This window comes from Chelonia mydas, chromosome 8 (genome assembly GCF_015237465.2).
Source record: "Chelonia mydas isolate rCheMyd1 chromosome 8, rCheMyd1.pri.v2, whole genome shotgun sequence".
In the NCBI taxonomy this organism is placed as follows: Eukaryota; Metazoa; Chordata; order Testudines; family Cheloniidae; genus Chelonia; species Chelonia mydas.
Window position 1 is genome coordinate 86,807,583 of NC_057854.1, and position 16,094 is coordinate 86,823,676.

At 45.1% G+C, this 16,094-nt stretch overlaps 1 protein-coding gene across 4 annotated transcripts in view; it reads right to left on the reverse strand.

The window, feature by feature from the left end:
• The window catches only part of IL23R (interleukin 23 receptor), a 37,869-nt gene extending 26,097 nt beyond the window's left edge, over nucleotides 1–11,772 (reverse strand). For 3 of the 4 annotated variants that reach the window (XM_043521125.1, XM_037907441.2, XM_037907440.2), the window contains exons 1-4: nucleotides 11,618–11,762; nucleotides 4,663–4,764; nucleotides 2,242–2,538; nucleotides 460–583 (exon numbers count right to left, since the gene is read on the reverse strand). In XM_043521125.1, the coding sequence (XP_043377060.1) occupies nucleotides 460–583; nucleotides 2,242–2,538; nucleotides 4,663–4,720 (479 nt within the window). In that variant the 5' untranslated portion in view covers nucleotides 4,721–4,764; nucleotides 11,618–11,762. Of the gene's footprint in view, nucleotides 1–459; nucleotides 584–2,241; nucleotides 2,539–4,662; nucleotides 4,765–11,617 lie in introns of all 4 variants that reach the window. The other variant, XM_043521124.1, reaches the window with a different exon arrangement.
• Between the last annotated feature and the right edge of the window lie 4,322 nt (nucleotides 11,773–16,094).

Here is a 16,094-nt window from a genome sequence, read left to right on the forward strand (position 1 = left end):
CCTCATTTGCGTTAAGTGAGCCATAGCCCTAGCCATATACACAAGGCAATTCACCTGAAGAGATCTGTAAGGTGGTGTTCTAGAAAGTGTAACTAGGACACTCTGTCTTTCCAGTCATCAAAACTAGAACATTTATATAATCGTGCTTGGTTTGTGGCTGCTGTTACTCTGACCACATACGATTAGACCGCATAGTCATACTGGTACTTCAGGTTACAAGAGCTCCCCAGTCTTAACCATTGCCCCCAATTAACCTAGTTTGTTCTGCTCTTTTCTTTCCATACCATTAGCACCTTTACCACAAAGCACACTAGCAAGTGAGAGAATCAGTGAGAGCCTCTTGCTTTTATTCCTTTCAAACACTCAGTGCCACATTCTAAGCCCTGCAGAGAGCCCTCTACTTCAATTGTTCTTGGTTTTCAACTAAACATGGCAAGAAGCTGTCCAGGCAGGACTTACCTCTTCAGGAAGAGAATGTAATTAGTACTTAGGTAGGTGTACTTCCCTGCATCCCAAGCACAAGTGAGGTGGTCTGAATGTTCATAAATGACACAAGTTAAATTGGTCGGACTGTCCGGTGGATCTACAAAGATAGATTATATGCAAATGTACGTCAGTTAGGTAGTTAATGGGCAGCTCATCCAATGACTGGACATTTAGACATTTGAAACTGTAATGTCCTATAGAACCTAAACATAGGGCTCTATATCTTTGAACAGAAGTTACGAAGACGTGCTGCATTTTACCCATAATTGTTTGATACCAGAATCAGATGATTGTGTTATTCTGTGCCTTTCCATAGTGGGTTTTAGCTGAAATTTTAAAGTACTCCACTAGTATTAATGAAATTAATCTTCCACTGGGCTGGGATGCTGGAACTTATTGTCCTAAGGATGGAGCTTGCAGGCTGCAGGCAGGGCATTCCTGGCACCTATGGGATTCACTCTGCCAGAAACACACTAAAAATGTGAATCTGGACCTTAGCTGACAGTCCAGATAGTCTTCGCTCAGTCTTAAAGCTACAGGCACCAGGGAAACATAGTGTGTTTTCTCCTCTAATTTAGAATGTTAATGAGCCAATTTAAGCCATGTCAGTGTGTGGCCAGATACCACGTGGATGGGCATCTTGGCATTTATTTGTTAGAAAGATTTATCACCTCCGTGGGGTAGATCAGTCTTATTTTACAGATGGGTACAGTGAGAAAGGTAGGCATGACAGCCTGTCAAAAGCTCAGAGGCGGTGGCCAAGGATCTGAAAGCAAAGACTGCTCAAACTCTATTAATCCCAGGCCAGATGTGTGACTTCCAGCACACTCAAGCACACTGGTGGTAAATCCAGCTGTACTGCTATCTTACGGCAGCTCTCCTGCCAGCAGAAGTGTTCATGTGGCTGCTGCAATGAGGGGCTCTGGAGTATGGGGAGGGATTTAATGTTACTCAAAACAGTATTAAAAATTTTGCAGCCACGTCTGCATAAAATGCACGGATTTGGAAAGGAAACCATCTCATTCCCAACTCCTTCCGCACTCTGGCTGCCCCATCTTCCTCCTCTCAACTCCACATGTCAGGGTACCCATGCTAGTGATTGTGTAGAAGGAAGTAAACTATGGCACATCAGTTTGCCTCTCTGTGCCTCAGTTTTCCTGTACGTAAAATGGGGATAATGGTAGTGACCTCCTAGTAAAGCGCTTTGAAATCTACCACTGAAAAGTGCTGTATAAGAGTTAGGTGGTGGTATAGCCTGGAATGATGCACAAAGTCGCTTCTGTTACTTGACTCAGGGAGTTCAATAGCTCCTTGCCATTTGGGCAAGCACATGACAGGACAAGGATAGTTCCAGTGTCACGTCCAGATACCAGTACGCTGCCACATGATGGAATATGCACTGAAGTTGCTACTAATGACGTATATCAGCTGACTCCAGTTACAACATAACTTGCTGGTTAACTACAATATAGGTGTAATTACTAATAAGACCCCAAACCTTTTATTGTTAAATAAATAAAATAAAAAATGGAAGTTTCACTTTTCAACTGGAAAAAATACCCACACTGCTTTTGTGTGATTGGGGGGAGGGGAGGCATCTAAAACTATTAAAAGGTCTAATACTGTAAATCCGAAAATAGCCTGCAGCCCCCAAAATACTAACACTGTCTAGGAAGGAATAACAGTTTACACCATCTTAAATGGGGTGAAGTAGAATTAGTGGGGAAACCATCATACACACAGCAAATTACTTACGTCCTGCAGAAAACTGTGTGCCACATACTACCATATTTGCCGCTTTGCTGGGACACTTGGCATAACACAGGACAGTGGAATATGGTTTCCTGAAATCATGAAGCTGAAGTTGCACTGTAGTTTTGTTTATTGTTGTTAATAATTTGTCTTCTATATGAGTTTTGTTTAGTATCATGTATAACTTTGCCATTTGACAGTTTACCGTAGAGTGGCAATTTATAGAAATGTTCAAACCCATCTGAATGACTGGAGCTGGCTCTATCCACACGTATCCAGAGCAGCGAACGTTTATGACACCTGTGAAAGCATAATTTGATTACAATAAGGCTCTGGTTGCTTATTGAAATAGAAGAAGCTAACGTTTCGGTTATGCAGCACATTTGGCTGCACTTCTTTTTGACGAGTCAAATGATTCCAGTGGACTCTGCTTAAAACCAGACCTTAATGAACGAGGTCAGACCTAAGTCCAACAATTGTCCCTGGTTTCTGCAGTGCTCCAGAGTAGCGTCCTGGAACTTCTACACCCACTTCAGGTATAGATTAAACAATGGAGGATGTCTGTTGGTTTTAGTTATGAACCTCCCTTGTAAAGCACTTTGAGATCTACTGAGGAAAAACATTATATAGCTAAGTGTTGCTTTTGTTAAAATGAATAAGGCAATCAGTATAATATCCCTTGTATTATTTATTTGGATACTAAGTGTAACCTGTTTTACCCTGCACCTGCAGTTTCAGTTTGCCACAGATTTTTGCACTGAGACTGTGTGAGAAATACATGTTTGAAAACATAAGTGCTCGGGGCTGCAAGCTCCTGCCAGGCAGGGCGGTGGTGTGGCTGGCTCCGGCCGGGTGGTGAGGCTGCCTGTCCCGCTACTCTGAGCGGTATGGTAAGGGGGTGGGGAGCAGGGGGTTGGATAAGGGGCAGGAGGTTCCGGGGGGCAGTCAGGGGACAGGGAGCAGGGGGTGGTTGGATGGGGCGGAGGTTCTGGTGGTGGGGGCAGTCAGGGGACGGGGAACAGGGGAGGTTGGATAGGTGTGGGAGTTCCGGGGGGCCTGTCAGGGGGCGGGGGTGTGGATAAGGGTTGGGGTGGTTAGGGGCAGGGGGTCCCGGGATGGCGCGGTCAGGGGACAGCCTTGTCTGGCCCTCCATACAGTTTCGCAACCCCGATATGACCCTCGGGCCAAAATGTTTGCCCACCCCTGTGCAAAGCTATTGATAGCTAATGAGAGCTTAGAGTTTAGATCACAATGTCATGCTAAGAGGAACATTTCTACAGCAAATCAGTGGCCGTGAAATCCTGGAGTACAGAAGCCCTGCCTTCCAGACCCTCTAAAACAGGGGTCCCCAACGCGGTGCCCGCGGGCGCAATGGCGCCGGGGCAGTTGTGTGCGCCCGCAGGACACCGTGCCACCGAAATGCAAATGGGAAGCAAAGTGCTAGTGAACATTAGTAAGGATGTCAGAATATGGCTCCATGGCCAGTATTTATCAATGATCATAAACTTAACTGACAGCACCAATTAGCATGGGGTGGCAGCGCTGCCACCAGGCCTCCATATGAGGCAGCATGTAGCTGACCCAGTAAGAGACTGGGAAGCAGATTTTGACTCTAGAGTCAGTCGTACTCTCAGCTCACCCAGCTGTGACAAAGGGGGAGAGGAAAGGTAATATATATGTGATCTATCATACATCCTGTAGTACACTGACTGGTTCATTGTGGGCATGAAGCCAAGGTTCCACCTGTGTGGGAGGGGGGAAACACAATGACTCGATACATGCTGTTCTCCCTTCTGCACAGCTCTCACTGGTACAGGTCACGGTGCAGAGATTAAGGGGGTGCCTCATCCCCAACGCCCCCACATTCTCCTGTGAAGGCACATAGAACCTGGCCCTATGAAATGTCAGCAGTATGCAGTAAGAACTCAGATAGGAATCACCTGACTTCACAAATTTCAGATTGTGCTTTAATAATGACTATAGGGAGATAACCTTTTATAAACAGATCTGAGCTAAAGCAAATATAAGTGGATTAAGGCAGCTCCACGACAGAAGCACAACGGCCCCTTATGATCAGATTACAGCTCTGCACCAGAGATGACAAATTTAGCTTCTGAGTGATATCAGACGTGATCTGTTCTTCCTGGAAAGGCGTGGCTGCCTTGAAACCTCTGACTTCTAAAATGTGCAATAAAACGAGGCATAGCTATATGTCTGTAGGTGGCAAACAGCTAATAGAAGGCCCCAAAATAGTTTATATGTTCATTTTATTTCAACTACATTCACTTTATACTTGGCGGTTTATCAGCTCTGTGTTCCATTATGTTAGCTGAAATGTATTTATTTCTCTAAGACACAAAACTATACTAACAATTGTTCCTGAATTCAGCACTGAGAAGTGGTGAGATGGAAGACAGACTATACCTCGGTAAATCCAGCTGAAGAGTATGTGGAGCGCCACTGCCACTTTAAATCTAACCATGGCCTGATTGATTCGTGGCTGATGTCAGTGGAAAAGCATAGCCTCTGAAAAAATGAAATTAATATTAGACCTTTCTCACACTAAACAATACAATTCTGAGACCAGGTTCTAAGACAAAACAAAACTAATAACATGAAAGGCCAGTATCAGGACCTATAATACACAAATGTCATTGGTCCTGCTAGTTTCTGGATCTGTACACACTGCTATAGCTCTGGTCCTACCTAACTTCCAGACCCACAGAAGGGCCTAAGGCAATTTTCCAGATCTACAGCAGCAAAAATGGAAAATGTTGGTCACAGTAGGATGAATCCTTAGATGCTGCTAAACACAGTGGACCAAATTCATGACTGGGGCAATTCCACTGAAGTTAATAGGGGTGTGAATTTGGCGAGGCGTTGCTTAGAGCTGGTTGAGGAGGCAATATTCAGAGATCTGAGTTCAGGGCTAGGGTTTGCTAGAGAGGAAAGTATACAGAAGCTATAATGTGGAATCTTAGGTCTTTCATGGTGAGTACTTAAAGTAGATATGGCCTGATTTTCAGAAGTGCAGACCACCCACAGCTCCTGTTTTTATCTGGCTCCTTTCTGTCAGTTAGAGAAAAGGAAAATGACTTGCTGTAAGGTGGAGCACTTGGTTAATTTGCCTGCTGGTTATGACTTTGTTTCTCATTTTTCTATTTCTTTTCTTTCTTCTGCTTTGTTTTGAAGACAGACTTTGACTTCTTAAGAAAGATGTCACATCTACCGCAAATTCACTTGAGTACTTTCTAATTAGTACTTTCCTGTGACACTTTCTGGCACGTTCTGATGGTGAAGGGGATTTTTACCCCCAGTAATCTTCAGACACCCACATCCCCTTTGGTAGGGAGACAAAGTGATTTTTACCCCTCCTACTCCTGACCTATTGTGCAGGTGCCATCAGACTCTAGAAGATTTAGATTAAGCCTCTGAAGTGCCTAGTAATTTTGGGTGTCTCTTGGAGCCCAACTTGAAACACTTTTAAAGTGGCCAAAGGGTGGATACTCAGCACTTTCTCCAAATCAGGCCCCTTCAAGGTAGTCTCAAAGCTGAGCACCCAAATTCACTAGTCACTTTGAAAATCTTGGCCTTAAGCCTCACTGCAACCTGATTGCTCTAGATCAGTTTTCCCCACTCTGTAGGCGTGCCTCCCTAGGGGGGCATGGAGGAATGTTCGGGGGGGTTGCAGTGGGAACTGGGCCAGCCCCTATGGGGGGTGGGAAGGGAGCACCTCCCCAGCCCCGACTTGCCCCCAGTCCCCTCTCCAGCACTCCAGCCCCAGCCCCACCCCCAGTCAAGGTCCTGGTGTCAGGTCCCGGCCCCATCCATGGCCTGGCCCTGGCCTCAGACCCCAGCCTTGGACCCCGGCTGCAACTCCCATTTCTGGCCCTGGCCCCGCTCCTGGCTGCAGCTCCATTCCTGGCCATGGCCCCAGCTGCAGGGCCAGCCCTAGCCTCGGCTCCCAATCCTGGACCTGGCTCCCGGAGGGTGCGGACAGATTACATTACGGATAAGGGGAACGTGGCATAAAAAGTTTGGGGACCACTGCTCTAGATGCATCTCTGCCAGCATTTTCAAGGACTTGGAATTTTTGAACCTTGTAAAGATCTAGAGGTTTGATGTCCAGTCCCATGGAGGAAGAAATAGACTGGGCCTGGAAATATATCAATGTTCTGAAGAGAGAGGCAATCCACTATGTACATGCATTCTTCTCATGAATTCATGACATGCATGGATTTTGGATAAACTTATTTTCTTGGTAAAGCCATCCAGAGACATTACTTCCTTGTAGGCTGCTGGTACTCACCACTTGAAGAGCTCGAATCTGAGCTTGGTTAGAAACAAAAGGAATAGGTGCAAAAATGTGCTGTACTCCTCTCTGCCCTAAGGGCATCAGAGCTTACACCATGTACTGCTACCTGGCATGGCAGAAATGGGACCGAATCTGGCTCTGAGCTGGGTGTGTTATTCCAGGGATATTCGGTAAACTCAGCACCATCTGGGTGACGTGAAACTTCAGAATGGCAGGAGCCCAGGCTCCATCCTCATTAAGCCCTTCTCTCTCTCTATCCACAGCTACTCCTCGCCCAGTGCTAGTCCCTATCTCCTCTCCTTGGAACCTAATAGGAAGGCTGATCAGTGGCCTGCAAGCCCTCCCCTCACATTCATTCCAGGTCTTCAAGGGCAAGGTTATCGCCCCTTTACTGTGCGTCTAAAAGGCATGCTGAGTAGAGGCCTCCTTAGCCTGCTCTTTTCAGGGGGTTGTCTGATGAGACAGCTGTCCCCCAATCCTGGGAAGGTCTTTTAAGGACAGGGGGTGTTTGGAAGCCTCTCTTCCCTTTATCAGGCAGCAGTGTGGCAGGAAACTTCTGCATTCATGGCTCCTGGCTGTAGAGTGACTCTGGGAGTCATCATCAGCAGGAGTAGTTTGCTTCCTACCCGATTTGGGTGATGGAAATGGGTGGCTTCCAGCTCCCTGGAAGACTTTTTTGGTAGGATGGCAAGAAACAGAGAGAGCTACCAGAACACTCTCCTCCCTCCCACCCCTTCACTCCAAGCACAGAAGACGGGGCTAACTGCTGTTACTTTGAAGGCTCCCAGCAGGGAGGGAAGGGGACAGTCCCCAAAGTCAAGACAAGAAGGAAGAGGGAATGGAGCTCTTCCCTGGATGCCTGTTAGGCAGAGGTTGGTGTGTGCCAGGAATGGATTGGAGGGTGAGGGTGGACATACCCCCAAAGCTTAGCCCAGGCTCAAACCTTTTTGCAAGCCTGGGTTGAATTTTGGGGGTTGTTGTAATCATTTTTACACAGCCCTAGTTTTCACATGTGTGCTTATGTAACCCACACACCTCCTGGGTGTAGTGTTCTGTCCCACCCAGTGGCAGAGACCACTAAGAGAGAGAAAGAGAGAGAGAGAGAGAGAGAGAAAATGAGTTTGCTCTACAGCCTTAGCTAATAGCTAGTTGGCTTTTAGCTCATGCAGTAGAGGCTCATGCACTATGCTCTGGAAGTCCCCGGTTCGATCCTGCTGACGACCAGGGTCTGTTGAAGTTACATTTCATGAAGCACATTCAATCTTAAACCTGCAGATGAATCTGGGTTAACGTTCATGCATTTATTTGATTGTTGTGTCTGTCTAAATCAGCACAGGCTTGCAAGTCATTTCTTGTCTAGACACACTAGTATCTCTTCTCTAGTTCTGGTGTGGAACCATTCAACTGCACTGAGAGGAACCTGTCTATAATTGTGTACCACTATGGACTACCATTTAAAAACTAACTATTTAAAAAAAACATTAAACGTTAGCTAAATTACAATAATTCTAACAAACTAATGGGTAAAGGGAGAGGATTAAAGGGTCAAAAAGACCAATGGATGGGACATGATTTCTGAGGCCGCAATACTTAATGGCAGTAGGAAAAGGACCTAAGGAGATTTAGCCTTGCATCAAACATCTGGAAGCATACAATGGAATAAAAATGGCCCCAAATATCACAACATTCCAGCTAGTAGCAAGCTCATGGAATCAAGGAGCATCTTCCCACAAGAGCAGACCTGCAGAGGAAATATACTTGGAAAGCTCCAGTTACAGATGAATAATCTTCCTTATTAGAAGCAGTGCTAGAGACTTCAATGGGACTATTTACATGCATAAGATTATGCAAGGGGTAGTCTATTTTTTGTCAAGGTCCAAATTTCTTGGTCAAGATATAGTCAAGGTCCAGACTTCAAAGAAACATTTTTCACACCACAACAATCTTTCTCAATTTCCTAATGTTTGCCAGTTATATAGAAAAGAAATCTGATATATTTCATATTTACTGTTTGATAGCCATGAGTTAGGCTTAATTCAGCTGTTAAGAAAAATGTCTTTCTGATAATACAAACATCAGCCTATTACAAAAATCTCTCCCCCCTGCCACCCCTGAAACAATAATGATGATAAGTAAATAAAAAGATTTTGCGGTCCGTTCAATAGCATCTGGTGGTCCAGATTTGGCCTACGGTCCACCTATTGACTACCCCATACGATGGGAGCTGTAATTGTTTTCCTAGGTCTCTTCCATTTATAATGCTATTAGATTGGTTTTACCTTCCCCTAACTTGTGCAGGATTAATCACTCTGGTATTTTTCTCTAGGGTATCATCCAGTCTAGTTTTAAAAGTCCCAAGCAATGGGTTTTCTACTTTTCTCATTGGGAGACTAGCTTATCACTCTCAGGAAGTCTTCTCTAATACCCCATCTCAATTTTTCCTTGCTGAACTCGATCCCTTTACACCTAGTTTTAATCCCTCCATACCACCCTGTCCCTGGCCATTTTCTCTCTTATGAACCCACAGCCCTCCAGAGAATGCCAGAAATCCACATGATATTTCGCAGTGCTGGACTTTTACATTGAGACCCAAGTTAGATGTAACATGGGTAAAATCAGAGAATTCTCGATTGATGATGCCTCTGAAGGGGCTAGACTATGAAATATCTGGAGCTGGTGAAACTTGGCACAGCCATGCTTATTTTTGATGGGTATACAAGCATGACTGATGGGCAGGGCTGAAACCTCTTCCTGGGATACCACATCTATTTTGGAGGCTATCTGCACATACACATTAGCTACTCAAGCACAACTTTGAGGCATATGAAAGTATGCTGCTGCAGCTGACTCTCTGAGGGGAGTCAGCAGTGTTTCTATTTTGTGAGGCTATGCATTTGTGGATCTCAGTTCAAAACTGAGCTCTAGGAGATACAGGATTGGCACTAGCTGAAGGTCAATGATCGCTCTACCTTTCTGTTTAAACTGGTACTTAAGGCTATAGAAAAATGATCAAAAGTAGATATTGCCAAATAATATTTTTAAATAATTCCAATGATTTGAAAAAATATATATATTTCCAGTGGAAATGGTAATTCTTCAACTGCTGTACATAGTGATCTAAAATACATATCTAGAATGTCTAATGCATAACAAGAATCCTGGTATTTCTCCTTGTATTGCCTTTGCCACAGTGTCCTAAGATTTTCCTCTGTGTTGGAGATGGCAAAAATACTTCATAGTCCCTTTCATCAACTTTCATACTCTCTCTCCTTATCTGATCTGGTACATTTTATTTTAACACCCTACCAACATCCTGCTACGTTCCTGCAAGTTAAAAGAAACAAATAAAAAACACACATGCTTTGAAAAAGTTCTTCTTTCAGAAGAACTTTCTAACTTCCAGCTGTAACATTTAGATCAGGATTTCAAACAACACCTGATTTGGGAGTTATTCAAATTTACGGTTTTATTCCAATTCATAGGGGCCACTTGCAAACTTTAAAATCAGACGCAGGTTTGGAATTTGAACATCCCAATAATTTAGAAGTATCTGGCGCTGGAGATTCGATCCCATCTCTACTAAGAACTCTGACTACTAAAAACCTCTTAGGCCAGGGGTGGGCACACTTTTTGGCCCGAGGGCCACATTGCAAAACTGTATGGAGGGCCAGGTAGGGAAGGCTGTGCCTCCCCAAACACCCTGGCCCCTGCCCCCTATCAGACCCCTCCCACTTCCTGCCCCCTGACTACCCCCCTGAGAACCCCCCAACCCCCATCCAACCCCCTCCTGCACCTTGTCCTCTGACCTCCCCCTCCTGGGACCCCACCCCCTATCCAACCCCCCCTGCTCCCTGTCTCCTGACTGCCCCGACCCCTATTCACACCCCCGCCCCCTGACAGGCCCCCCGTGACTCCCACACCTATCCAACCCCCCATGATCCCTGTCCCTTGACCGCCCCCCCCCAGAACCTCCGCCCTATCCAACTGCCCCCTGACAGGCCCTCCCAGGACTCCCACACCTATCCAACCGCCCCCTGTCCCCTGACTGCTCCCCAGGACCCCTCACCCCGGCCCTGGCCCCCTTACTATCTGCTCAGAGCAGCGTGTCTGGCAGCCGCGCCGCCTGGCCCAGAGTGCTGTCCGCATGGCGGCATGGCTGCGGGGGAGGGGGAACAGCAGGGGAGGGGCCGGGGGCTAGTCTCCCCAGCGGGGAGCTCAAGGGCCAGGCAGGACAGTCCCGTGGGCTGTAGTTTGCCCACCTCTGTCTTAGACCCATATTTGTAAAAGTATTAGGTGTTGGGGTGCTCAGCATTGCAACACCTAACTGACTTAGGTACCTAAGTCTCATTTTCAAAAGTGATTTAGGTACTTAAGACCCTAAATCCCATTGACTGTCAATTGGATTTTGGCTCCAAAGTGTCTGAATCCCTTTTGAAAATGAGACGTAGGCTCCTAAGTCAGTTAGTTGCTGCACTGCTGAGTGCTGCAGTGCCTGGATACCTTAGTACACTGACACTGCATTGTAACGTACAGCAGGGGTTCTCAACCTTTGTCTTTCTGAGCTCCCCCCAACATACTATAACAATTCCATGGCCCATCTGTCCCAGAATAACTCTTTTCTGCATAGAAAAGCCAGGGCTGGCGTTAGGGGGTAGGAAGCAGGGCAATTGCCTGGGGCCCACACCACAGGGGCCCCCGAGAAGCTAAGTAGCTCAGGCTTCTGCTTCAGCCCCAGGTGGTGGGACTCAGGGCCCTGGGTTTCAGCCCTGCATGGCAGGGCTTAAGCTTTCTGCCCTGGGCCTGAGTGAGTCTAACACTGGTCCTGCTTGGTGGACCCCCTGAAATCTGCTTGCGGCCCTCCAGGGGACCCCGGACCTCTGGTTGAGAACCACTGACTTACAGCAAATAATCTGGACAAAGCAGTTGTACCGTCTCTGCAAATACATGCTGTGAAGCATGTTTACAGAAAGCATGAACAGGAAAGCAGTAAAATACTCAAGCCTGCTGCTAGATATAAACAACAAAATCTTTTCAAAGTTTTGAGGAGTTTGGTTATTTTTTTACCTTGCCATCTGTCAGGACATTGTTCCATTTCTGTAGTCAGCTCCTTGATTTCTCTACTCCCTGCTACCTCACAGCATTTTAAAGAGGCTGGGACTAATTCAGAGTTCACTGCTCTAACAGAAACTATCAGCAAAACCCTGACCTACATTACTGATCACTCAAAAATAGCTTATTGTTTCCAGTTTGACAAGTATCTTTGACTCTGAGTCATTCTGTGGGAAAACCCAGCACCCCTTAAAGAAACAGTCTCATTTTTTCTCTCGTGGCTTTTTGGAAAAGTTTATTTTAAAATTATTATTAGTCAGGTTTTTTTTTAAAACAAACAAACAAACTTTCTCAATTTCCTAATGTTTGCCAGTTATATAGAAAAGATAATCTGATATATTTCATATTTACTGTTTGATAGCAATGAGTTAGGCTTAATTCAGCTGTTAAGAAAAATGTCTTTCTGATAATACAAACATCAGCCTATTACAAAAATCTCCCCCCCACCCCCAAAATGCTCCAGCTTTCAGCTGCATCAAATTTAATCACATTCTGTTTCTGCCCCTATTTCCAGGCAGCTTATGTGTGAAATGAACAGAAATGTTCCTAATATTTACCTTACAGCATTCCACCAGTCACATCCCTCCATCCCAAACTGCTGCCCTTCTCACTTATTTCCTAAATTGAATTTATTACAGAATTTCCCCCTCTTGTTGAATGTTTTAAGAAGCAGATTCCCAGGATGTCTAATATTATATCCCAATGCTGTGATTAAGAGTAGATTCTGACCACAACTTTAAAATATGGGCACCTAATGTGGGCACCAAACCTGCTTTCAGGTGTTCATGTGGACAGTTGGATACACAAATGCCATTTTTACCATTAAAACATGAGATTCTGACCATCCTATTTGACAAGTGAGTTCATAGTATTGCCTGTAACCTCTAGCCCTGTCACTTAGGTCAGTATAGAACAGTGAGCTCAGTATTGTGACAAGCACCTTCATTCCTTTACTAGAGGGAAAAGTACACTTCACCCCAGAAAGCCCAATTTTAATTGGGCTCTAGTCTGGTGAAGTGCAGTGGGTGAGAGAAGTGGTGCCAGGTGGAAGGGTGCAGCAAAGCCCACCCTCAACTCCTACTCCAGTCTATGGACTACAGTCCATTCACACCACAGAGGCAGCCACCAATGGATTCATTAGAAGGCACAGAGTTCTGCAAGGAATGCTCCAGGCAAAGAAGAATTGTATGGCAAGAATATCCTCTTTTGAAGGAAGAGGGCAGTAAGAGATGTCCCTGAAAGGTGAGACTTTCTCCAGAAAGTTACCCAAATGGAGGAAAAAGTGTTTCTGCCGAGGGCTGTTTTACAGGTGTTGTTCTCTAGAAGAAATGAAGAAGTCCCTTAGGGAGATCTCTTGCCCCCTGTAGCCCTAGTGTGTGCTTTTCAGTAGATGCCCTATCTCTTAAAGTAGGGGAAGGAGAAATCAGGATTAAAAATGAAGTCTCTAAAGCAATGGTAGACATTGTAATCTGAGACATTGCTTGTTGTATGTGGCATTAAGGCAAAAAGAGCACGTAAAGGGTGATGTGAGTGTTTAGAGGGTCCCATTAACGTAGATTACTTCTCAGCAGTTTCTTCAAAACTCTAGCTAGTCTGGATAAATACAGTCCTGCTCCTGAAGAACCTTTATGGATTCTAGGAGGCAGAGACCTATACAACGCAGTTCCCTAAAAATTCTGTTGTGGGGGGTGCTCCTTTTAGGGGAAAGGCTGCTGGCTAGGACCCCACTAAATCACAAGTGAGGGCTGCTGGCTAGGACCCCACTAAATCACAAGGGAGAAGGCCATCTGGTCCCAGCAGGGTAGAGTTGAGGCAGGGTGCGTTGGCAACAAAAGCTAAAGGGAGGAATTTAGGTCTGTGAGGCAGGGTTTTTACTGGAGATTTGGGTTCCACATCAACTGGGTCTCCAGACAGCAGTTGGTTGCTACCAACATCTGAGAACAAGTGATACCTGATCTGAACCCCATAGGATTGCGGGGAGAGAGGACCTAGATTTGACAGGAGCCTGAGGATTGGGGTGAGATGTTTGAGGATTACATTAGCATAATATTTTCTCAATCAGTGACAGATTTTTCTCCACTATAAAACACTTTTAAAGAGGTGGCTTCTTTTCTCACGACAAGTTTAAGAGTTAACCTCAGTAGCTGTGTTAACCTCATTAGACACTATAACCACACGAAACATTTACCACATTCTGCTAGGGTGGTATCATTTTATATTTGCAACAGTTTAAACAGAAATAAAGCTCACCTAAAAAGAGTCTCTGGCTTATGGAGCGCCACGCACACCAGCACCTCTTACTGCCTTTAAACCGACCAATGCTTTTCATGAAAGTGAGGGTCAGGAAGCGAAAGTGGCCAGTCTTAGGGCCCAAGCCCCATCTAATGTAACTTTCCATTGACTTCAGTGGAACCAGGCCACTTTACACCAGCTGGGGATCTGGCCACTAGTCTTTCAAAAAGAAATATTTTAGTTTAATGTTCATGAATTATGTTTAGGGGACCCCAGACTGACCAGCTGCTTATCTTCCTTTGTTGCTAGCCAAACTCACTACCTGCCCACATGGTCTCCTATGTCATCATGAGGGGGTAGAGCCATTTTCTCACCAATGGCTCTCCCTTTAAAGATAATTAAAGCAGCAGAATTACATTTTAACACATGCGGCATAATCCATTCATTCTTAGCCCTGTTACCTATGTCAGGGGTCAGGGCCTGCAGCGGAGTCAGTCTCCTGGCAACCCTACAAGTACAGCTGGCCTGCAGCAGGCTACCTGATTGACCGCACCACCTGACTGGTCAGGAAGGGCAGCTGGCTGGCTTTGAGCCCAGCAGTAGCTGGCTGGCTGCACAATGTGTATCAGGCCTGTCCCTGCTCCTGCTCGTTCCAGTTTCCTATTGGCGCCTGTCTCTCCAGTGCTGATCCTCAACTCTGCATCTGACCTATGACTCCGGTTACCCTCTGGCTCTGGCATTTGCCTTCTGTCCCTCCAGCACTGGCCCTTGGCTTGTTCCTGAACTCTGCCCACCATAGACCCAGCTGTAATTGGTAGTCTGAACTCTCACTTTAACCACTAGACCAGCCAGCCCATGGCCTGGTCTCTAACAGCCTAGTGCCTTACTACACAAGTAGTCCCACTGAAATCATTTAGACTACTGGCAGAGTAAAGTACTACCAGTATGAGTAAGGAAGGCAAAATAGGTCCTACAATAAACACTAATAATTAAAACAGTATTCTTCATGAATCAGTTGTAAAAAAATGGTTTAATCACACCAAGAAGAATCCTACCCTTAGAAACTTGCATACCACTCCCATTTGATTTCAAAGATGCAGTAGTTGCATGCTGATAGCCAAGGATAGAACTTGTCCCAGAGTTATGAGTCTATTTAAACTTTATACAGAAGTGCAGGCTTCTGACTTAAATGTTAATAGCAAGCATGTGGTTTGCATCTCTGCTTAAACAGAGAACACATTGTTTTTAACAGCGCTTAATTATGCATTTGAAAAAAGGTCAATTTTGTATAGGTTACTCCTTGGGGACTTGGAGAGTGTCATCTGTCTACCACCTTTTTCCTCTTTTCTTTTAATGTAATACAGGAACAGCCCAAGCTGCAAAATTCACAGCGGTATAAACCCCTTAAATCTGGATGCTTGGATCCAGTATTTTGGTTCTGGTCCTTCTTCAGTAGTCAGTATATTTTTCATGTTGATAGCTCTTACTTCAAACAAGCAACTGGCACCTTGGTCTTAGGAAACACGTTTCACATTTCTTTCCTTTCTTCCTTATTACATTTCCTGGCTCGGTGGCAGCAACTGTTCTGCATGTCTCACTTGCTGGACCCATACGTAGTATTTTACTGCATCTCACAAAGAATCCAGGCTTTGATCCTGCTCCACTGAAGGGCTATTGGCTTCACTGGGAGCTTGATCAGGTCCCTAGATAAGCCAAATAATTGTATTTTTAAAATTACTAAAAATATTTAGTTTAGAGAAACAAGGAATGGTAGGCCTAATTGTTTTTCTTACTGCCAACTCCAGGGTGTGGTTCCCACTATTTAGTCACAGGGATTCTTTTACATATTTAGGGGACACCATGATCAAGACTAAGCAAAATAATCGCAATCATTGTCCATACCTATTTTATTATTAAAGATAGAAAGCCTTAAACAAACCACACAACTGATAAACTGGTGGCTTCCGTTACAATCTCTTCTTAGGGTTAGGATTAGGGTTCGGGTGAACTGGAATTAATTTGCAAATTAAATTAGGCTTGAATAAAGACTGGGAGCGGATGGGTCATTACACAAAGTAAAATTATTTCCCCAGGCTAATTTTTCCCCTACTGTTACTCACACCTTCTTGTCAACTGTTTGAAATGGGCCATCCTGATTATCACGACAAAATTTTTTTTCCCTCCTGCTGATAATAGCCCA